Source organism: Anolis carolinensis, unplaced genomic scaffold, assembly GCF_035594765.1.
Source record: "Anolis carolinensis isolate JA03-04 unplaced genomic scaffold, rAnoCar3.1.pri scaffold_13, whole genome shotgun sequence".
Lineage (NCBI taxonomy): Eukaryota > Metazoa > Chordata > Lepidosauria > Squamata > Dactyloidae > Anolis > Anolis carolinensis.
The window spans coordinates 11,843,166-11,867,322 of NW_026943824.1; the positions used below are offsets into that span (position 1 = coordinate 11,843,166).

Consider the following 24,157-nt stretch of genomic DNA (forward strand, 5'->3'; position numbering starts at 1 on the left):
GGGTGGCCTTTTGCAGTTGGCAGATCGTAATTTTGTCAATGCTTATTGCTTCCAAATGCCGGCTGAGATCTTTTGGCACGGCACCCAGTGTGCCCATCACCACCGGGACCACCTGCACTGGTTTCTGCCAGAGTCTTTGAAGTTCAATCTTGCGGTCCTGATAGCGGCTGAGATTTTCCTGTTGTTTTTCGTCAATGCGACTGTCACCTGGGATGGCAACATCAATGATCCAAACCTTTTTCTTTTCCACAACTGTGATGTTGTGTTCCAGAACTTTGTCAGTCTGGATTTGGAAGTCCCACAGTATCTTTGCATATTCATTCTCCAATACTTTTTCAGGTTTGTGATCCCACCAGCTCTTTGCTGCTGGAAGGTGGTACTTGAGGCATAAGTTCCAACGAATCATTTGGGCCACGTAGTTGTGCCTCTGTTTGTAGTCTGTCTGTGCAATTTTCTTACAGCAGCTGAGGAGATGATCAATGGTGCCACCTTGACGTGGTGGGGGGGCTTAACCATTCCGAGGACGCTGAGGGCTGTGCTGGCGGTAGTGTAACTACCGGCAGGTCCAACCAAGCCAGAGAGGCCTCAGCTGAGGAATGGAACCAAGAGCACCTCACCCATTAGCATTATGGTGAATCAAATCAAAACGGAGTCTATACTGGCTCGGTCGTCGCCCAGGATAAAAAGGACCGCGGTGGATGCTGCTGATTCTGGACATCCATTGACAAGTGAGCTACGGAATCATCAAAACCCAAATGAACAGTCACAGAAGCGGCAAAAATATACAATGCTAGAAAACCGCACTATTATTATTATTATTATTATTATTATTATTATTATTATTATTCATATCAAGGAACTGAAAATGTTATGGTTTATAAGTCTGAGAAAGTACTATTTTTGACTGATACAACAACACCACCAACAACAATAAAAACCAATCTATGCCACGTCATCAGTGCACAGTGGCCGTTGAAGCCCCGTCCAACTGACTAACGTCACCATGTTTCCTGGGGGGGCTTCTGCGCATGCGTACTTAGTAAATTTTCGTTTTGGGGGGTTTTCTGTATTTTGGACCTAATTTTATAGGGGTTCTTCATGGAAAGACTTAGATTGGATGACTATGTCTTTTGTGGCCAAATTTGGTGTGATTTGGTCCAGTGTTTTTGTCGTTAACTCCATGGGAATTACACACATTACATATATATATATATATATATATACACACACACACACACACACACACACATACATACACGCACACACACACACTGTATATACTCCTATACTGTATATAAGCCTAGTTTTTCAGCCCTTTTTTTAAGAATGAAAAAGCCCCCCTCGGCTTATACTCAGGTGAGGGTCCTGGTTGGCTTATATTTGGGTCAGCTTATACTCAAGTATATATGGTACATTTATTATTTTTCTCTATTATTATTGGTATTATTACATTTATTATTTTTCTCTATTATTGTTGCTACTATTGCATTTATTTTACTCTATTTTTATTATTAATAATACATTTATCATTTCACTCTGATCTTGTTATTATTATTATTGCATTTATTATTTTACTCTATTTATTATTACATGTATTATTTTCCTGTATTTACTATTATTATTATTACACGTATTATTTTACTCTATTGTTATTAAAAGGATACATAAGCACATTTACATTGAAGAAGATGAGAATAATAATTTAATCAGAACTGGACAATCTTATCTTCAATTTGAGCTTTATGTAAATATTCAAAAACGTTTAACCTACTGATGCCTCAATTAATGTCATTTTATTGGTATCTATTTTTATTTCTGAAATGTACCACTTGGCTTATACTTGAGTCAATGTTTTCCCAGTTTTTTTGTGGTAAAATTAGGTGCCTCAGCTTATATTTGGGTCGGCTTATACTCGAGCATATACGGGGTATATAATATATATATGAGTAATGAAATTTCGGCCTAGGACAAAACAACAAAACTACATATTCCAGAAACACTAAACTTGGCAGCACAACCCCTCATCCATGCCCCTATGTTCATACAACAAAAAGAAAAGAAAAATAAAGTCCTAATTAGAGGGAGAGGAATAATTGTTTGTATCCAATTGCTGCCAGTTAGAAGGCTAAGCTCCGCCCACTTGGTCTCCTAGCAACCCACTCAGCCCAGGGGACAGGCAGAGTTAGGCCTCACTTAGGCCTCTTCCACACTGCCTATAAAATACAGATTTTCTGATTTTAACTGGATTATATGGCAGTGTAGACTCAAGGCCCTTCCACACAGCTATATAACCCATTTATATATAACCCTTTACCTTAACTACCACTAATTCCTCAATACTTTATTTCCCATACCACCATACTATGCCACAGCAACGCGTGGCCGGGCACAGCTGTGCCTCCTGCTTCAACACATCTTGCAAAGGCTATCTCTTTATGAGTGCATCTGTACTGTAGAATGAGTTCAGTTTGACATCACTTCAACTCTCATGGCTTGATACTATGTCCTTACGGGAGTGGTCTTTTAACAAGCTTTCTCTGCCAAACAGCAACTTCCAAGATCCCATAGCATTGAGCCATAGCAATTCAAACTGTGTTACGTGCCCTGTATTGTTTCCATCGCATGCGGAAAATACAAAGAGGGTTGCATTGCATAGCTCGAGTTCGTGGGACCTCCAAAAACAAAAGGTTCTGCAGGTGGAGCGGAGCAGGTTTGCGACGCAAAGCTTCTGGCACAAGATGCGTGTTTTGCGGCTTAGTCAACTATTTCTAGAAATATTGACATGGCTCTGAAAGATTCCTGGGAGTGAACGAGCGCCAACTTTTGTCCTCCAACAGAGAAACACACACCCCAGATTTGAATAGCCACAACACCTGCAATCTGAAAGACACCCGAATGAAGAAACGCATCCATCTCTCTCTGCCAAAGGGAAGGGAGAGAGGGGCCCCATCTATACTGCTATGTAATGCAGTTTCATAATTTAACCTCACTGAACTGCATTGTATGAGTCTACGCTGTCACGTAATGCAATTCAGTGCAGTCACACCACATTATATGGGGAAGACATAGGAAAGAGGAAAACACTTTTTGATTTTGTAATGAAAGAAAGGTTATCGCTTGCAGAAATTGATATTAGGTCCATGAATGCAGTTAGACACGGCTTCAACGGATGTAGGCTCAATGCTACAGAACACAGGGAGTTGTAGTTTTGCAAGGTCCACCAAAAAGTGCAAACTACGACTCCCAGTGTTCCTTAACATTAAAAATAGGGTCAAACAGCATTCATTCGACAGTGTGGACTGGATCTGAATTATAGTTAGTGTAGACTCATATCAGAGCCGCGGTGGAGGAGTGCGTTAAAGCACTGAGCTGGAGATCGAAAGCTCCGGCTCCTGCCAACCTAGCAGTTCGAAAACATGCCAATGTGAGTAGATCAATAGGTACCGCTCCGGCAGGAAGGTAACGACGCTCCATGTAGTCATGCCGGCCACATGACCTTGGAGGTGTCTACAGACAACGCTGGCTTTTCGGCTTAGAAATGGAGATGAGCACCAACCCCCAGAATTAGACACGACTGGACTTAACGTCAGGGAAAACCTTTACCTTTACCTACTCATATCATGCATTCTGAACTGCATTGCATGGGTCTGCACTGACCCAGACCAAAATGCCATTGGAAATGCTGAATGCACAGAGATTGTGTAGTCAATGGCTTTCACAGGTTGTTGTGAGTTTTTCGGGCTGTATGTGTTGGGGTAATCTCTGAGCAGTTAGACTCAATTTAACCCTCTCTGGGGGAGATTTCACCAAAAATGTAGCAGAGTAGCAAAAGTAAACTTTCAAATGCAGCAGTTACTTACACGCGGTGAGCAAAGAGAAACCTTTGTCTATTTAGGATGGCAATGGAGTGCAGAGTCTCAGTAAAAGTTCAAAAAGCATGTATTTAGGTAAAAAGAATTCCATTATAGATAGAAAGGTTTGGAGCTACTAGTCTACTCTAGACTAGTTTCTAAGGAAAATGAGAAAGGAAAAATAACAAACACTAAATAGTCACATCTTGTCTGGAGGGACAGCAAGATGCTGTTGTTAGTTTGGAGAACAAAGGGAGAAGAGAGAACCAAAATGGTTCCGACCTCATGGTCCAGCTTATTGGGGCCATAAAAGACATTCTGACCAATGAGAAGTTAGTTTCCCTGAAGATTCACATTTCTACTAACTTCAAAGTAAGGGATGTGACTTAAACAGGATAGAGGGAAACACAGTAATGCCTATCTAGGCATGCTTTGAAATTGGGAAAGGATTCCCTCAATCTAATTCTATCATCTATCTGACTACATTTAGACTTGAGTAGTCCAGGGTGATTCCCAACAGTGTGGCCATGTTCCAGAAGCATTCTCTCCTGACGTTTCACCCACATCTATGGTAGGCATCTTCAGAAGCATCCTCAGATGCCTGCCATACCTCCCAACAAAGGATTCCCCCAAGCAGGAATGGATGGACAACATTGCTAAACCAATTATTATTATTATTATTATTATTATTATTATTATTATTATTATGCGGGAAGCAGCCAGGCTTTGAAGCTGCAAGGCCATTCAGTGCTAATCAAGGTGCCCAATTGCAACATTCACACTTGCCTCAAACAGACAAGAGTTCTTTCTCCCACTCTGGACATTATTCCACAGATATATAAACCTCACTTGCCTATTTTCCAACAGACCTCACAATCACTGAAGATGCCTGACATAGATGTGGGCAAAACGTCAGGAGAGAATACTTCTGGAACATGACCATACAGCCTAGAAAACTCACAGCAACCCAGCAAAGAGAACTCTTTCTCATTGAAAAAGCAGTTAAATGCTATGCACATAAACTCAATTGCATTCAGTTGGCACGCAGCCTTAAAAGGGCTTAGTTCTGGCAAAGCGGCAAACACCTGCCTTTTGCAGCCGAAAGAATGTCGTTTTAATTAAACGCTGCGCTCATCAAAAAAAAAGCCAAGCCCATTGCATTTACCTAAAGCTGTTTTTTCAAAACATTTAAAAGAAACCCCTCTTATTTCTGAAAGTTGACGTGCGCACACAAAGCCAAGAGATCTGAAATCATCCTCCTTTTTGCCTTTTAGTTAGAACATGCTGGTAACATTTAATCTTCCACCAGTCATCTGGGTATCGGTACAAAATATTTTTAAAATATGTCCAAAATCAAGGCTCAATTTACTCTAGTTTTCCACCCTAGCCAATGATTCCAGGAATGTAATTCCAGCAGATGTTAGTAAATCCACATTTGGCTTGAGACAGCAAAAATAAAATAAATAAATCCAAAGAATATGTGAAAGGAGAATTGGGAAGTATTGGGAAAATCCTACTAAAAATTCTTCTGTCAGGAAGCAGCCAGGCTTTGAAGCTGCAAGGCTATTCAATACTAATCAATTGCAACATTTGCACTTGCCTCCAAGAGACAAGAGTTCTTTCTCTAACCCTGGAGGTATATAAACCTCACTTGCCTAGTTTCCAAGAGACCTCACAACCTCTGAGGATGCCTGCCATAGATGTGGGCGAAACGTCAGAAGAGAATGCTTCTGGAACATGGCCATACAGTGCGGAAAACTCACAGCAACCCAGACATTCCACCGTCACTTTAAGAAAAAGAATAAAATTCACTTCTGAGTACATAGGAGACTTTGGCTGGATCTATACTGAACTGCATTATATGTGTCTACATTGACCCTATAAGGCAGATTCAAATTGCATTGTATAGCAGTGTAGATCTAACCTCTGTTAGTGCTAAATCTTGGCTTATTTCAATGCTGAAGGCAAGCAGAAATACTTTCGAGAAGTATGGCAAAGATTGCATGAGGTAATAATAATAATAATAATAATAATAATAATAATAATAATAATATTTTTGTATTCCATCTCCATCACTCCAAAGGGACTCGGGGCAGCTAACATGGATCCAAGCCCAAACAATTACAGTAAAACAGCATTAAATACAGACAAGGCACACGACAGTATCCAATAAAATGCCTATACAATAACACAGTAAAACAAAACAAAATGACAATGGCGTAATAAAACAAAGGTTTTCCTTTTGTATTTTCCACTATTTACAAACTGGGGCTTTTGTGTACATCACCAAATCCACTTAAATGCAACAGAATTGCTTTTTGGTGCAACAAAAAATACTGCTTCCTGAATGCAAAACTGATGGACGCAAAGCTACCGAAACCCCTGGAGACGCCTTTGCGAAGATGGAAAAACTGAACAAGTATTCTTCCAAATGTACTGCAAAGCGCAGGGCTTGGTTAGCTAACGTCTCTTTCCAACAGGACTTTTCATCGTCACCAAAAAAAAGATCCATTGGGTTGCAATGGGAATAATTACACAAAGTAGCTGTTTTTAATTTTCCGCCCCCAAACCCGTCCCAAAGACAATGCACCGGATACATCCGCCGACTTCTGAGCCTAGATAAATCAACCCCAGGCATTGATCCATAAGGCAAAGGCGTAAGTAATATCAAGCAGATGAACGGTAGCGGAGGATCGCCTTCAAAGCCAGACCACCAAAAGACTTCATTTATCTTTTAAGGGCATCTATATCCCCCTGGATTGATTTCTTTGGATCACAATATAGTACCCGATCAAAGGATTTATCCTGGCCTAAATCCGGTCAATGATCCCAATGAGAATAGATCCGTGGGATCAATAAGAACGTAACAATTGAGTGCCGTTTGCACAGTGATCCGACTCAAGTTGGAACCATTTGGATCTAAGCATCTCTTGCTCGTATTTGGACAGTGAAAGTTCTGAATTATGGAAAAATTAACAAGCGAGAAACATAACTCAGGATGTGTCTACATTGCAGAATTCATACAGTTTGATAACTATGACTAAAAAGTATGGAAACCTGAGAATTATACTCTGACAGAGAGTCTAAAAACTTTGCAAAACAGCAACCCCCGGGGATCCCATCACACCGAGCCACAGCAATTAGAGTTAAACTCCATTGATTTTAGTGTAGATGCAGGTTCAGATATATAGATCGCGATATATAACACATCAATCCATCCATCTATCTGTATACAGTAGAGTCTCACTTATCCAACATAAACGGGCCGGCAGAATGTTGGATAAGCGAATATGTTGGATAATAAGGAGGGATTAAGGAAAAGCCTATTCAACATCAAATTAGATTATGGTTTTACAAATTAAGCACCATGTTATCAGCATCATGTTATGCAACAAATTTGACAGAAAAAGTAGTTCAATACACAGTAATGCTATGTAGTAATTACTGTATTTACGAATTTAGCACCAAAATATCACGATGTATTGAAAACATTGACTACAAAAATGTGTTGGATAATCCAGAACGTTGGATAAGCGAGTGTTGGATAAGTGAGACTCTACTGTATATAAAAATGTAGTGAGTGTTTTTCCCATGGAGTAAACAACAAAACCGCTGGACCAAATCACACCAAATTTGGCCACAAAAGACATAGTCATCCAATCTATGTCTTTCAATCCAAAAACCTAGAAAAATAAAGTCCATAACAGAAAGCCCCCAATTGCTTATCAACTTGAATACCACTGAACAGCCTTGAAGCTTCAAAGCCAGGCTGCTTCCTAACCAAAGGAATCATAACCACCACACTACACCACAGCAATGCATGGCCGGGCACAGCTAATACTGGTATATATCTATATCTGAATCACGGACACATTGAAATATCTTTCCATCAACTCCATAGTATAGCTGCAGCCTCATATGTATCACACACTTAGGATTTGGCATACAACAGGAACACTTTTAAACATATGCAAGCACAAATGATGCAATCCGCAAAACATATGCTGTTTGATAAGATCAGGACGCTGTTCATATTTATGTTTTCTCAGAAGAGAAAAGGGTTCCAAAGGTCGATTCTTAGATGCTTTAAGGCACATGTTTCGTGGTCCAACCCAATCTATCTTTGCAAGGAAGTCGATCTCACTTAATTTAAGAGAAAGAACTTCCCAAGAAGCATGCCTAAAGTGATACTAACTTCGAAAACAACTCTATATACCATGGGATGTTATGCTTAATGCAAACCCCATCCTGTGACCTCCATTGCCAACACAAGCTGGAAAAGACAGGGATGTTTATACAATTCACAGATGCAGAAAGGCAGGGAAAGAAAGGAATCGATTGGAGATTTTAGCTGTTCTTGGCACACTAATATGACTGACGTTTTGTTGAGCGATTTGGAAGTTTAGAAGTCTTTTAAGAGGCATTTGAATGTGGAACAGGAGTAAAACTGTTATTATTATTATTATTATTATTTGATACACAACAAGATTAGAACTTTTGTATTGGATCACACGTCGGACATTTCCCAAGTGTCTATGACTATGTGATGTATTGGCTTATTATTATTATTATTTGATACACAACAAGATTAATACTTTTGTATTGGATCACACATTGGATATTTCCCAAGTGTCTATGACTATGTGATGTATCGGATTATTGTTGTTGTTGTTGTTGTTGTGTTGTCGAAGGCTTTCATGGCCAGAACCACTGGGGGAATCCTTTGTTGGGAGGTGTTAGCTGATGGTGTTGGGAGGTGTTAGCATATTATTCGAGAACAACTACCACACCAGAGTGCACAGAGAAGCCATTGAAATCCACAAACATGTGGACAATTTCAACAGAAAGAAAGAAACCATGAAAATGAACAAAATCTGGCTACCAGTATTTTTTTTTAAAACCCTCTAAAATCAGGACAGTAAATAAAGAACAACACTCTGAAAACAGGGGAAATCCAGACAGGAAACAATCAGGGCCAGCTGACACCTCCCAACAAATGATTCCCCCAGGCAGGAATCAGCCAGGCTTTGAAGCTGCAAGGCTTTTCAATGTTAATCAAGATGATGAAATGGAACATTCACACTTTATTTCCAAGAGACAAGAGTTCTTTATCCCACCCTGGACCTTCCACAGATATATAAACCCCACTTGCTTAGTTTCCAACAAACCTCACAACCTCTGAGGATGCATGCCATAGATGTGGGTGAAACGTCAGGAGAGAATGCTTCTGGAACATAGCCAGACAGCCCGGAAAACCCACAGCAACCTATTATTATTATTATTATTATTATTATTATTATTATTATTATTAGAAACACAACAAGTTGAGTCCACAGCAGATACTCCGCTGGCTGTTGTACTGGATCACACTTATTATTATTATTATTATTATTATTATTATTTGTATGTATGTATGTATGTATGTATGTATACTCCACTTCACTCTGTAAAAGGAGATTCAAAGAAGCTCATGATGAAACAACTCTTTCAAAAGTTTGGAGTCTACTTTCTGGAGTCCAGGCCTCAGAAAATTTAAGGGTTCCTATAAGTCAACTAAACCACAATTAATCCCCCCCCCCCCAAAAAAAAAGGAGGTGGAAGGCTTTTTTTCTCTCCAATAGCTGCTGGACTTCTGTGCCCTTGTCTTTGGGAAATCTAGATGCCTTTGAAGTCCACAAAGGCGGAGGGCTGGTTTCCGACTTCAAACAGAGGCAGACCTTCCCCTTTGAAGGCCAAAGCCATTCATAGTTTGGCCCATAGTAGAAAGATTCATCCTCGAAAAAGAAGAAAAGCACCGGATACACAATGGCGCATCGTTGCTTTTTTTTTCATGGGGTCTAAAAAACGGAATGATGGAGAAAGTGAAACATTTAGAAAATATTTCCCTAGGAAAAACCCCTTGACAAGTCTGGCTATGGGGAAAAATTGTTCCGTCAGATTTAATGCAGAGGAGGAAACGGCAGGCTTTGAATCAAATAATGCTTGACATCGGAACGGATATGCAAATCCAAAATTTCAATGGCCAAACAAAGTTTATTTCTACTAGCCCATTTAAATGCTTAACTAGCTTCTTTCTTGCATTGGTGTCCTCACTGGCCCTTGGAACCCATTCCTGTGCCTTCAGTGCCCTCACTCCTCTTTTGTTGCTTTTACTGGTTCATTGCGACCCTCTCTGTGCCCTCAATGCACCCAGTGCTCAACCACTGCCCACTGGTGCCATCAATGGTCCTTTGAGCCCATTCCTGTGTCCTCGATGCCTCTTTTGCTGTCCTCAATGGCTCTTTGAGACCTTCATTGCGCCTTCAGTATCCACTGCCCACTGGTGCCTTTTGAACCCTTTCCTGTGCCCTCAATGCTCAGCTGATGCCTGCTGTTCTCCATTGATATCCTCGCTGGCCCTTTGAACCCATTCCCGGGCCCTGGATACCTTCCTCTGCTGCCTTTACCAGTCCTTTGAGACCTTCTCTATCCCTGGATGCAACTGGAGCTCAACCACTGTCTCTGATGACTTTGGGCCCATTCCTATGCCCTCAATGCCTTCCTTTGCTGTCTTTACCAATGCTTTGAGGCTTTGCTATCCCTTGGAGGCAACCAGGGCTCGACTGCTGCCTTTGAACCCTTTCCTGTGCCTTCAACACCTTTGGTTCTCCACTGATGCCCCCCTGGCCCTTTGAGCCCATTCCCATGCCCTCTACACCTTTCTCTGCTTCCTTTCCCAGTCCTTTGAGCCCTTATATATCTCTTAGATGCCCTGAAGCTCAACCACTGCTTTTGACGGTCCTTTGAGCCTATTCCTATGCCCTCAATGACTACCTTTGCTGCCTTCTTTGATCCTTTAAGATGTTTTCTATCCCTTGGATGCCTCTAGAGCAAAACCACTGCCCACTGGTGCCTTTGATGGCCCTTTGAACCCTTTCCTGGGCCTTCAGTACCTTTTCAGCATCTCCAATGATACCCTCCTGGTCCTTTGAGCCCATTCCTGTGCCCTCCATGCCTTCATCTGCTGCCTTTCCCAGTCCTTTGAGTCCTTCCCTATCCCTTGGGTGCAACCAGAGCTCAACCACTGCCCACGGGTACCTTTAAAGGTCCTTTGACTATGCCTTCAGTACCTTTGGTCCTGCACTGATATCCTCCTGGCACTTTGAGCCCATTCCCGTGCCCTGGATGCCTCCTTCTGCTGCCTTTACAAGTCCTTTGAGTCTTTCTCTATCCCTTGGACTCAACCAGAGCTCAACCACTGCCTTTAACAGCCCTTTGAGCCCATTCCCGTGCCCTCCATGCCTTCCTCTGCTGCCTTTCCCAGTCCTTTCAGACCATTGCTATCCCTTGGGTGCAACCGGAGCTCAACCACTGCCTTTGATAGCCCTTTGAGCCCATTCCCGTGCCCTCCATGCCTTCTTCTGCTACCTTTACCACTCCTTTGAGACCTTCTCTATCCCTTGAATGCAATTGGAGCTCAACCACTGCCTCTAACAATTCTTTGAACCCATCCCATGCCCTGGATGCCTTCATCTGCTGCCTTTCCCATTCTTTGGAGACCTTCTCTGTCCCTTGGGTGCAACCAGAGCTCACCCGCTGCCTTTGCCGCCCCTTGAGCCCACTCCCGTGCCCCCCAAGCCCGCCCCTCCTCCTCCTCCTCACCTGTACCAGGCGAGGCCCTTCGCGTATCCGCGGTCGAAGAAGTGGGGCTCGGCGCCGAGGGCGCGGACGTCGGGGTGGGCGCGGAGGAACTCGAGGAGGGCGCGCGTCCCGCCCTTCTTGACGCCCACGATCAGCGCCTGCGGGAAGCGCCTGCGGGGGGCGGCGGGGGCGCCACGCTCCCCTTCCTCGCCGCCTTCCTCCTCCTCCTCCTCCTCCTCGTCCTCGGGCGGCACCAGGAGGAAGGGCCGCTCGGGGAGCAGGGCGGGGGCGGCCCTCGGGAGCGGGGGCAGCGGGCAAGGCAAGCGCAGCCCCGCCGCCCCACGAGCGGAGACGCCCGAGGCCGAGCCCGGCAGGCAGAAGACCACGTAGCCCACGAGGAAGCCCAGCATGGCGAGGGCCAGGAGGGGAGGACGGGAGGAGGACGGGAGAGCCCCTTCCAGCCCCGCCGCTGTCCCGCTCTCCCCACGCGCACCGACGGCTCTGGGATTCCACCCCTGGCCACGCCCACTTCCACGAAGCCACGCCCACTCCCCTGAAGCCCCGCCCCTTGGAGTGGCCCTTTTCAAGCAGGGAGGGGTGAAAGAGGAGAAGGCGGTGTTGCACTAGAGCAGGCATGGCCAAACCTAGGCCTTCCCTCCAGGTGTTTTGGACCATGATTTATAGGAGTTGTAGGTCTTGGGATGTATAGTTCACCTGCCATCTAAGAGCACTCTGAACTCCACCAAACGCAGCATTGCCCAAACACGAGTCAAAGAACATGAAAGGCACTGCAGACTCATTCAACCAGGGGATAAAAGCCTTGTGACTTAAAGGTTGGGTTGCTGACCTGAAAGCTGCCAGGTTCGAATCCCCCCGGGGAGAGCGTGGATGAGCTCCCTCTTATCAGCTCCAGCTCCCCATGCGGGGCCATGAGAGAAGCCTCCCACAAGGATGGTAAGGTAAAGGTTTCCCCTGAAGTTAAGTCCAGTCGTGTCTGACTCTGGGGATTGGTGTTCATCTCCATTTCTAAGCCGAAGAGCCGGCGTTGTCCGTAGACACCTCCAAGGTCATGTGGCCGGCATGACGCCATGGAACGCCATTACCTTTCCGCCGGAGAGGTACCTATTGATCTACTCACATTTGCATGTTTTCGAACTGCTAGGTTGGCAGAAGCTGGAGCTTTGGTCACTACTAATAAAACCGTATATACTCGAGTATAAGCTGACCCGAACATAAGCCGAGGCACCTAATTTTACCACAATAAAACTGGGAAAACATTCACTCTAGTATAAGCCGAGATACCAATAAAATTACATTAATTGAGGCCTCAGTAGTTTAAATGTTTTTGAATCTTTACATCTTTGATCTACTCACATTGGCATGTTTTCGAACTGCTACCGGTAGGTTGGCAGGAGCTAGGGCTAACAGCGTTGCGTTGTCCATAGACATCTCAGGTCATGTGGCCGGCATGACTGCATGGAGCACCGTTACCTTCCTGCCAGAGCAGTACCTATTGATCTACTCACATTGGCATGCTTTCGAACTGCTAGATTGGCAGATGGTAAAACATCAAAAAACATCCGGGCGTCCCCTGGGTAACGTCCTTGTAAGCAGCCAATTTTCTCACTCCAGAAGCAACTCCGGTTGCTCCTGACACAGAAAAAAAAAACCTCAACCAGAGAAGTCAGCCATAGCAGAGCACTTGAGGAACCAACCTGCGCACAGCATATTATTTGAGAACACAGAAATGCTCGACCACGCCAACAACTATCATGTCAGACTACACAAAGAAGCCATTGAAATCCACGAGCATGTGGACAACTTCAACAGAAAGGAAGAAACCATGAAAATGAACAAAATCTGGTTACCAGTATTAAACCCTCAAAAATCAGAACACTAAATAAGAAGCAACACTCTGAAAACCAGACATGGGAACCAAGGGCAGCTAAGGACTCTCAACAAAGGATGCCCCCAGGCAGGAAGGCAGGAGATGAAGCTATTCAATGCTAACTACAACATTCACACTGGCCTCCAACTGACAAAGAGTTCTTCTCTCACCCTGGACTTTCCACAGATATATACAGTATAAGCCTTCCACAGGCTTATATTTATCACCCTGGACTTTCCACAGATATATATAAGCAGAGGCTGGATGGCCATCTGTCAGGGGTGCTTTGAATGCGATTTCCTGCTTCTTGGCAGAATAGGGTTGGACTGGATGGCCCATGAGGTCTCTTCCAACTCTACTATTCTATGATTCTATGATTCCTTGCTTAGTTTCTCCATACTTCACAACCTCTGAGGATGCCTGCCATAGATGTGGGTGAAACGTCAGGAGAGAATACTTCTAGAACATGGCCATACAGCCCGGAAAACATTCAACAACCCTGTGATCCCGGCCATGAAAGCCTTCGACAACACAATATTGGTGGTCTTTGGAGGGATTTATAGGAGTTGTAGGTCCTGGGATGTATAGTTCACCTGCCATCTAAGAGCACTCTGAACTCCACCATCAATGGACCTGGAATTCCTTGGCACACACAACCCCCATGACCAACAAACGATATTGGAGGTCTTTGGAGGGATTTATAGGAGTTATAGGAGGCCATGTGGGGATTTCCTATTCTTAACATAAGGCCAGGCCAAAGGTATAGTTATATTGTTTTAAATTACTTTTTTTTAATTACTGTTGTATGTAATGCTATGTTGTTGTTTTTGGGCTAGTCCCTATGTAAGCCTTCCCGAGTCCCTTTGGGGAGATGGAGGCGGGATACATGAATAAAGTTATTATTATATTATTATTAAAAACCTCAGTGCACAAATATTAAAATAGAACAAAGCAGTCCCTTAAGATCCAGCTTGAGTCTACACAGCCATATAATCCATTTCCAAGCAGATAATCTGGATTTTTATATGGCAACTAGCTGTGCCCAGCCACGCGTTGCTGTGGCAAATTGTGGTGGTATTGGAAATAAAGTACAGTAGAGTCTCACTTATCCAACATTCGCTTTTCCAACATTCTGGATTATCCAACGCATTTTTGTAGTCAATGTTTTCAATACATCGTGATATTTTGGTGCTAAATTCGTAAATACAATAATTACTACATAGAATTACTGTGTATTGAACTACTTTTTCTGTCAAATTTGTTGTATAACATAATGTTTTGGTGCTTATTTGTAAAATCATAACCTAATTTGATGTTTAATAGCCTTCTCCTTAATCTCTCCTTATTATCCAACATATTCGCTTATCCAACATTCTGCCGGCCCGTTTATGTTGGATAAGTGAGACTCTACTGTATTGAGGAAGTGGTGGTAGTTGAAAGCACCCCCATTTCCCTTTACTGTGAGGACCCCCCGTTATTATTATTATATTTTTATTATTATTATTTTCTCCTCACCCCAAAGACCCCCATTCCCCTCTCCTTCGGCCCCATATGAACACGCAAAGATACTGTGGGACTTCCGAATCCAGACTGACAAAGTTCTGGAACACAACACACCAGACATCACAGTTGTGGAAAAGAACAAGGTTTGGATCATTGATGTTGCCATCCCAGGTGACAGTCGCATTGACGAAAAAAAACAGGAAAAACTCAGCTGCTATCAGGACCTCAAGATTGAACTGCAAAGACTCTGGCAGAAACCAGTGTAGCTGGTCCCGGTGGTGATGGGCACACTGGGTGCCGTGCCAAAAGATCTCAGCTGGCATTTGGAAACAATAGACATTGACAAAATTACGATCTGCCAACTGCAAAAGGCCACCCTGCTGGGATCTGCACGCATCATCCGAAAATACATCACACAGTCCTAGACGCTTGGGAAGGTGTTCGACTTGTGATTTTGTGATACGAAATCCAGCATATCTATCTTGTTTGCTGTGTCATACAATAATAATAATAATAATAATAATAATAATAATAATAATAATAAATAGGGGGCCAATGGAAACAGGAAGGGGAAATAGGGGACTTTGGGGTCAGGAGAAAATAGCAGTCATAAGGAGGAGGAGGAGGAGGAGGAGGAGGAGGAGGAGGAGGGGACAATAGAGCGGGGAATGGGGGGGACTTTGGGGTGAGGACAAAATATTATTATTATTATTGACATAACGACGTTGTACGACACAGCAAACAAGATAGACATGCTGGATTTCATATCACAAAATCACAAGTCCAACACTTCCCAAGTGTCTAGGACTGTGTGATGTATTTTCGGATGATGCGTGCAGATCCCAGCAGGGTGGCCTTTTGCAGTTGGCAGATTGTGATTTTGTCAATGTCTATTGTTTCCAAATGCCGGCTGAGATCTTTTGGCACAGCACCGAGTGTGCCCATCACCACCGGGACCACCTGCACTGGTTTCTGCCAGAGTCTTTGAAGTTCAATCTTGAGGTCCTGACAGCGGCTGAGTTTTTCCTGTTGTTTTTCGTCAATGCGACTGTCACCCGGGATGGCGACATCAATGATCCAAACCTTTTTCTTTTCCACAACTGTGATGTCTGGTGTGTTGTGTTCCAGAACTTTGTCAGTCTGGATTCGGAAGTCCCACAGTATCTTTGCATGCTCATTCTCCAATACTTTTGCAGGTTTGTTATTATTATTATTATTATTATTATTATTATTATTATTATTATTTTGTCCTCACCCCTAAGTCCCTCCATTTCCCCTTCCCTCTCGATTTGCCCCCATGTGCAGATAGCTCTTTCTTGTTTTTTGGGTTTTTTGGGCCATGGTTCTGTCTTGGATGTTTTATTCTTATGTCTTTCTCACCGAGTTTTAACTTAGTGTTCATGTGGCCTGCCCTCCTTTTCTGAATTTTAGGTTGTAATGTATGTTATTATTTATTGTATTGTTAAATTGTGTTATGATATGTTGTTTTATATTTTGTCATATTGTATGGTTTTGGGCATGGCCCCATGTAAGCCGCCCCGAGTCCCCATTGGGGAGATGGTGGCGGGGTATAAATAAAGTTTTATTATTATTACTATTATTATTATTATTATTATTATTATTATTATTATTATTATTATTATTATTGGATGTTTGGTTTTGTTGTCGGAACCTAGCAGCAAGGACGTTGGCTTGTGTTGCCAAGTTTCGTGGTTCTGCGTCGTTCAGTTTCGTTGCCTACTTCTAGGTAAAAAGTCCAGAACATTTTTATATATAGATGTAGATGGGCATGCATAGCTACCGGTCGAGTAAAGGCCCACCGCCCTTTGCAAAGACAAGACATCTGGAAGCATAGAGGAAAGTGGAAAGCCTGGCATTCTTGGGCGGACATGCTCCGAAATATTGAATTGATCATCTGCCTGGGACCCAAATCAAAAGCAAATGTGTCTCTGCGGGTTTTATGGTCTCCCCGGGCCCCAAAATGGAATTAAAGGAAGATCAAACGACCCCTGGGCCTGGGCTGGGAGGCTCCTCCTGGAGAAGAACGGCGGAGGGAGAGGAATGTCTTGCAGCGGATGCTAATAGTCCCACGTCTGATTCAGTTTCCTCCCCTTCTTCTTCCATGTTTACGGGGACTGTAATTATGGCTTGCCGTCGCTTGCATTCTGGGAAGGGATTTGCAAATATATATATTTTTTAAAAGGACCCTCTTCTTTTTTTCTGCTGAGCTTTAAAATCAAAGCCGGGAAAACATGTTATAAATAAACAGCAATTAGTCTGATGATAGCCACATGCCGGGCAATTAACAATCAACCCTTTCAAACGTCAGTTTTTAATTACAGAGACATGGGTTTCAATAGGAGTGAGTGTGCGCATACCCCATTTTGCCCTCTTTCTGCCCTGGTTGTTAAAAAGGAATGATGGGGGGGGGGGGGGGGGAGAGACCACTTTAAAGGTCGTGAGTGATATGGAACCCTAGAAATTGTAGTTTCTCAAGGTCTTGAGCCTTCTCTACCCAAGAGTGCTGGTGCCAAACCATAGCATTGAACTGATGTCAAACTGCATTATAATCCAGGTTATCAAAGTAGATAATCTAATAATAATAATAATAATAATAATAATAATAATAATAATAAGTCAGACACTTGGGAAGTGTTCAACTTGTGATTTTGTGATATGAAATCCAGCATATATATCTCATTTGCTGTGTCATACTATGTCTTTGTGTTTATAAAATAATAATAATATAATAATAATAATAATTATTATTATTATTATTATTATTATTATCGCACAGACAGACTACAAACAGAGGCACAACTATGTGGCTCAAATGATTCATTGGAACTTATGCCTCAAGTACCACCTCCCAGCAGCAAAGAACTGGTGGGATCACAAACCTGCAAAGGTTGTGGGAAATGAGCACACAAAGATACTGTGGGACTTCCGAATCCAGACTGACAAAGTTCTGGAACACAACACACCAGACATCACAGTTGTGGAAAAGAAAAAGGTTTGGATCATTGATGTTGCCATCCCAGGTGACAGTCACATTGACGAAAAACAACAGGAAAAACTCAGGACCTCAAGACTGAACTTCAAAGACTCTGGCAGAAACCAGTGCAGGTGGTCCCGGTGGTGATCGGCACATTGGGTGCCATGCCAAAAGATCTCAGCTGGCATTTGGAAACAATAGACATCGACAAAATTATGATACGCCAACTGCAAAAGGCCATCCTACTGGGATCTGTACGCATCATCCGAAAATACATCACACAGTCCTAGACAAGATACGAAATCCAGCATATCTATCTTGTTTGCTGTGTCATCATAATAATAATAATAATAATAATAATAATAATAATAATAATTTTATTCTTGTATCTCGTCTCTATCTCCCCGAAGGGACTCGGGGCGGCTTACACAGGGACAAGCCCAAACAACAGCAATGTAACTTTGCATACAAACAGTACAGTAGAGTCTCGCTTATCCAATGTAAATGGGCTGGCAGAATGTTGGATAAGGGAATATGTTGGATAATAAGGAGAGATTAAGGAGAAGCCTATTAAACACTGAATTAGGTTATGATTTTATAAATTAAGCACCAAAACATCATGTTATATAACAAATTTGACAGAAAAAGTAGTTCAATACACAGTAATGCTATGTAGTAATTACTGTATTTACAAATTTAGCACCAAAATATCATGATGTATTGAAAACATTGACTACAAAAATGCGTTGGATAATCCAGAATGTTGGATAAGCGAATGTTGGATAAGTGAGACTCTACTGTAATTTAAAACAGTATAACAGTAATGTATAAACAGTAAACATAACAGTAACTTTAAAAATCTAAGCAACATCACTACATACAATAGAGCGTGGATAGTGCAAAACTCCAAGACCTCTACATTGTCTACTGTACAAAATCCAGATTATCTGCTTTGAAGTGGATTATATGGCTGTATGGACTCAGTTCAAGGCAGACAATGTGGATTATCTGCCTTATATTATGGATTATATGACAGTGTGGTTAAACCGCCGAGCTGCTGAATGCGCTGACCGAAAGGTTGCCGGTTTGAATCTGGGGAGTGGGGTGAGCTCCTGCTGTTAGCCCCAGCTTCTGCCAAACTAGCAGTTTGAATACATGCAAATGTGAGTATATCAATAGGTCTGGCGGGAAGATAATGGCGCTCCATGCAGTCATGACAGCCACATGACCTTGGAGGTGTCTATGGACAACACCGGCTCTACGGCTTAGAAATGGAGATGAGCACCAACCACAGAGTCAGACACAACTAGACTTAACGTCAGGGGAAAACCTTTACCTTATGACTGTGTGGAAGGGACCTACAATAATCCAGTTTAATCCAGATAATGTGGATGTTCTGTTTTTATAATCTGGATTTTCAAAAAAATCTGCTCATCATACATTGCCGGTGGTACAAGAAAATGTTTTGCTTGCTTTTTTTCCCCATGCCTTCATTTTGTGTCATTCCTTTTTTTTTAAGAGCCGTAATCACCAAACGTGCTAATGAGCTCATTAATAGAATTATCTGTTTGGAATATAATTAGGACTCCCAAGTGATAAGAGCCCTAATGGAGGACAGGGAAGATTCATTGCTTTGGATATCGGAGAGTTGTGCAAAAGAAGGGGAAAACTTTGCAAAGAGTTGTGTGCATTTCCTTGGCCTTCCAGTTGAGAGGGGAAAACGAAAGGCCAAGGGAAAATCCAAAAGTAGAGATAAACCCTTGCATTAGGCCTACTTGTGCACATTGATGAAATATGTAGATGACAACAAGTTGGGAAGGAGAGCTAATACCCCAAAGGATCGGATCACGATCCAAAAAGACGGAAACAGCTTATAGGACTATTATGTCTTGTCGAAGGCTTTCACGGCTGGAATCACTGGGTTGCTGTGAGTTTTCCGGGCTGCACGGCCTTGTCCCAGAAGCATTCTCTTATGATGTTTCACCTACATCTATGGCAGGCATCCTCAGAAGTTGTGAGATCTGTTGGAAACTAGGCAAGTGGAGTTTATATATCTGTGGAATAATGTCCAAGGTGGGAGAAAGAACTCTTATCTGTTTGAGACAAGTGTGGATGTTGCAATTGGCTACCTTGATTGGCATTGAATGGCCTTGCAGCTTCAAAGCCTGTTACCAACAGACCTCTGAGGATACCTGCTGTTCTGTCCCCCAGAGGTTTGGTTTGCATTTTTATAGTTGTAGGAATAGCATCTGTTTGCATTTGCTCCAGGGTTGCTGCAGATTTTGCAGCAGTCTGATAGTTTAGCCTTTTTGCAAGTCTTTGCTGCTTGCAGCCTGCAAATGTATCATTTTGTTCTGGAGACTGCCCCTTTTCCTGGGGATAGAAGGCTCCATTTTGAGAAGCCTATTCTGCCTTCTAGACTGAAGGAGAAACATTATAGATGTGCTTGTGTGGCCAAGCCATGCCAACTCTGAAAAGGCCATCGTAAGTACAAACAAATGACCTGCCTTTAAAACCAGTGCCAAGCATAGATAGGGGAAAGACCTGTTCTTTCTAATAGCTTTGGCACTGGGGCAGAGAACATCTTCAGATTTCTTTGCCACTGGAAGAAGCCCTACCAACTTTGCCTCAAAAACTAGCTTTGAACTTATAGATCTTTTGATAGCAGCTCAGAGCTAGGGTGAAGGGGATCTCTGGACCTCTTTGCCTTTGGTGGAAGTTAACCCAGCAACCTAAAGGGGAAAAGCAAACAAGGAACATCTGCAAGGTTTTAAAGGTGACTTTTATTTGCAACCTTAATTACAAGTCTGTCAAGGACTTTGTGAAAATAAAAATTTGTTTGATTGTTCTACTTGAAGTGCCTTTGGTTACTGGGATTTCCAGAGCTTCTAAGTAAGGCCCCGCAGTTCACCTGGGCAAAGGAAGAAGCACATCCTAAAGTTTTAAAAGGTGCCTGGGTGTGACGGCATACCTGCCATTGTTTTGGGCAAAACGTCAGAAGATAATGTATTGATGGTAAGGGCTGTTAGGCTGAGGAATACGATATCTTGGAGGTTGATGGAGCCTCCTCCTCTGGAAGTTTTTAGGCAGAGGCTGGATGGCCATCTGTCGGGAGAGCTTTGACTTCCTGCCTGGTACGAGGGGGGTTGTATTAGATGGCCTTTAGGGTGTCTTGCAATTTTTAGGTTTATGATTCTTTGAAATCAAATACCCTGTTTCCCCTAAAATAAGACATCCCCAGAAAATAAGACCTAGTAGAGGTTTTGCTGAATTGCTAAATATAAGGCCTCCCCTGAAAGTAAGACCTAGTAAAGTTTTTTGTTTGGAAGCATGTCCGCCAAACAGAACACCAGAGCATGTAGGATCGGTAAATGTACGTACCATAAAGTGTACCATAAAGTGTTGTACATGGAAATATTGGTAATAAGAAGAAATTCTTGATAGGATTCACAGTTTGTCTGGTTATGTTGGTTTGTGATGACAACTACTTTACAATATATATACCGTGTTTCCCCGAAAATAAGACAGTGTCTTATATTAATTTTTGCTCCCAAAGATGTGCTAGGTCTTATTTTCAGGGGATGTCTTATTTTTCCATGAAGAATTCACATTTATTGTTGAACAAAAAATGAACATTTATTATATACTGTACAGTAGTTGTCATCACAAATCAGCATAACCAGACAAACTGTGAATCCTATCAAGAATTTCTTGTTACTACCATTATTTCCATGTACAACTGGTATGTACATTTACCAATTCTGCATGCTCTGGTGTTCTGTTTGGCAGGTGCTGGGCATGCTTCCAAACAAAAATTTTGCTAGGTCTTACTTTCAGGGGAGGCCTTATATTTAGCAATTTAGCAAAACCACTACTAGGTCTTATTTTTCGGGGATGTCTTATTTTCGGGGAAACGGTAAAATGTTCATTTTTTTGTTCAATAATAAATATGAATTCTGCTTCGTGGAAAAATAAGACATCCCCTGAAAATAAGACCTAGTGCATCTTTGGGAGCAAAAATTAATATAAGACGCTGTCTTATTTTCGGGGAAACACGGTAGGTAAAGGTAAAGGTTTTCCCCTGACGTTAAGTCCAGTCATGTCTGACTATGGGGGTTGGTGCTCATCTCCATTTCTAAGCTGAAGAGCCAGCGTTGTCCATAGATATCTCCAAGGTCATGTGGCCAGCATGACTGCATGGAGCACCGTTACCTTCCTGCCGGAGCGGTACCTATTGATCTACTCACATTTGCATGTTTTCGAACTGCTAGGTTGGCAGGAGCTGGGGCTAACAGCGGGTGCTCATTCCGCTCCCAGGATTTGAACCTAGGACCTCTTGATCTGCAAATTCAGCAGCTCAGTGCTTTAACACACTGTGCCACCAGGGCCAAGACAAGCTGATAAATTCGACGGCAGCTTTGGAGCACTTTGGTGTCCCCAGCCTTGGACTAAATGGGAGCAAGAAGAAGCTCAAAGGCACTGAAATTTATTTATGAGATGGAAGAAGAGGAGGGTGCAGTTTTTTTCCCTCTTATGGACCCATGGATAAGTCGGCCAAAATTATTTGGACTTGTGCATGAATATATATATATGCAGCAAGCCCCAGCCCATTTGCTACTTGTTGTTAAAGGTTTCCCATTTAAGATTGGTGTCTCCAAATCCAGGAGAAAGAGCATGTATTTTCTGCCGTATCGGCTTCACCTCTGGAGCAGACTCCCTTGGAGGGTTGCATCCGTTCCCCTGTGTGTCTCTCTCTTTTAAGGCCCCGTTTTTCTACCCGGAGCAGAGCAAAGTCCCCAAAGGGAAGGCACTCTGGCGATCAAAGGGATGCCGCTGATTGGCAAACGGCTCTTTCCAAACAATCCAATTAGATGAGAAGTCAAAACAGGGCTCTGGCATTGACAGCAAGGATGAAAGTGAGGCAATCCAGAGGTCTTGGATCATCCCTGGGAAAGAGAGAGGCCGTCTCCGCCAATTAGCATTCGCCTTTGGCCCACAAAAGTAGTTCGGAGTCAGGCAAAAAGTTTTGTGAAGTCAACTTGACTTATGGCAACCCTATGAATGAGAGGCCTCTAAGTCAATGTGTCCATGGCTTTCTTGACTGAGTTTTTCCATCTGTACTACAAGCATTTTTGTCTTTTCCATTGGGTCTGTTCCATCCCCCAGAGGTTTGGTTTGCATTTTCTCATAGTGGTAGAAAATAGCACCTGTTTGCATTTGTTCCAGGGTTGCTGCAGATTCTGCAGCACCCTGATAGTCAACCATTAGCAGAGTTTATAGCCAGTTTGCAAAGCCTTGCTGCTATAGGCTTGAAAAGTATCCTTTTGTTCTGGAGACCGCCCCTTTTCCTGGGGAAAGAAGGCTCAATTTTGGGAAGTCTCCTGCCTTCTAGACTGAAGAAGAAAGATCTCAGATGTGCTTGTGTGGCCAAGCCAGGCCAGCCCAGACAAAGCCATCATAAGTATTGACCTCTGCCTTTAAAACCAGTGCTGAGCATAGATAGGGAAAGACCTGCTCTTTCAAAAAATAGTAGCTTAGCACTGGGCCAGAGAATATCTCAGGATTTCTCTGCCACTGGAAGAAGTTCTACCTACTTCACCTCAAAAACTAGCTTTGAGCTTAGATAGTGATAGACCTTTCTGATAGCATCTCAGGGCTAGGGTGAAGAGGATCTCAGGATCTCTTCGCCTTTGGAGGAAGTTGAACCAGCAACTAAAGGGGAAAAGCAAGAAAGGAACATCTGCAAGGTTTTATAAGTTGACTGATAATATTTGCAACTTTAACTACGTGTCCCAAATCTGCCATGGACTTTATGAAAATAAAAATTTGTTTGATTGTTCAACTTGAAGTGCCTTTGGTTACTGGGATTTCCAGAGCTTCTAAGTAAGGCCTCGCAGTTCACCTGGGCAAAGGAAAAAGCACATCTTAAAGATTTAAAATGTGCCTGGGTGTGACGGCATAGGGTCACATCGCCATCTGTCCAAACGATGACAGCCTCCATATTGTCATCTAGGAAGAGTTCAGGCTTGCTTTGCTCTTATTTATTTATTTGTTTGTTTGTTTACAGTATTTATATTCCGCCCTTTCTCATCCCAAAGGGGACTCAGGGCGGATCACAATGCACATATACATGGCAAACATTCAATGCCATTAGATATACAACATTCAGACAGACACAGAGGCAATGTAACAATTTCCAGCTTTCGGCTTCATGAGGGTATGCTCAATTCCGGCCACAGGGGGAGCTGCCGCTTCACCGTCCACTTGTGACACCGAGTCCGTGATGGAGTACTTCCTCAT

The 24,157-nt window shown here is 42.9% G+C and overlaps 2 protein-coding genes across 2 annotated transcripts in view; both read right to left on the reverse strand.

Moving 5' to 3' along the window:
- Positions 1-11,624, reverse strand: part of meiob (meiosis specific with OB-fold) — an 84,399-nt gene extending 72,775 nt beyond the window's left edge. Inside the window, exon 1 of the mRNA XM_016995919.2 lies at positions 11,493-11,624. The gene's annotated coding sequence lies outside the window, so the exon portion shown is untranslated. The remainder of the gene's footprint in view (positions 1-11,492) is intronic.
- hs3st6 (heparan sulfate-glucosamine 3-sulfotransferase 6) overlaps positions 1-12,007 on the reverse strand; it is a 55,230-nt gene extending 43,223 nt beyond the window's left edge. The window contains exon 1 of the mRNA XM_003224756.3: positions 11,493-12,007. Coding sequence (XP_003224804.2) covers positions 11,493-11,881 — 389 coding nt within the window. The 5' untranslated portion in view covers positions 11,882-12,007. The remainder of the gene's footprint in view (positions 1-11,492) is intronic.
- Between the last annotated feature and the right edge of the window lie 12,150 nt (positions 12,008-24,157).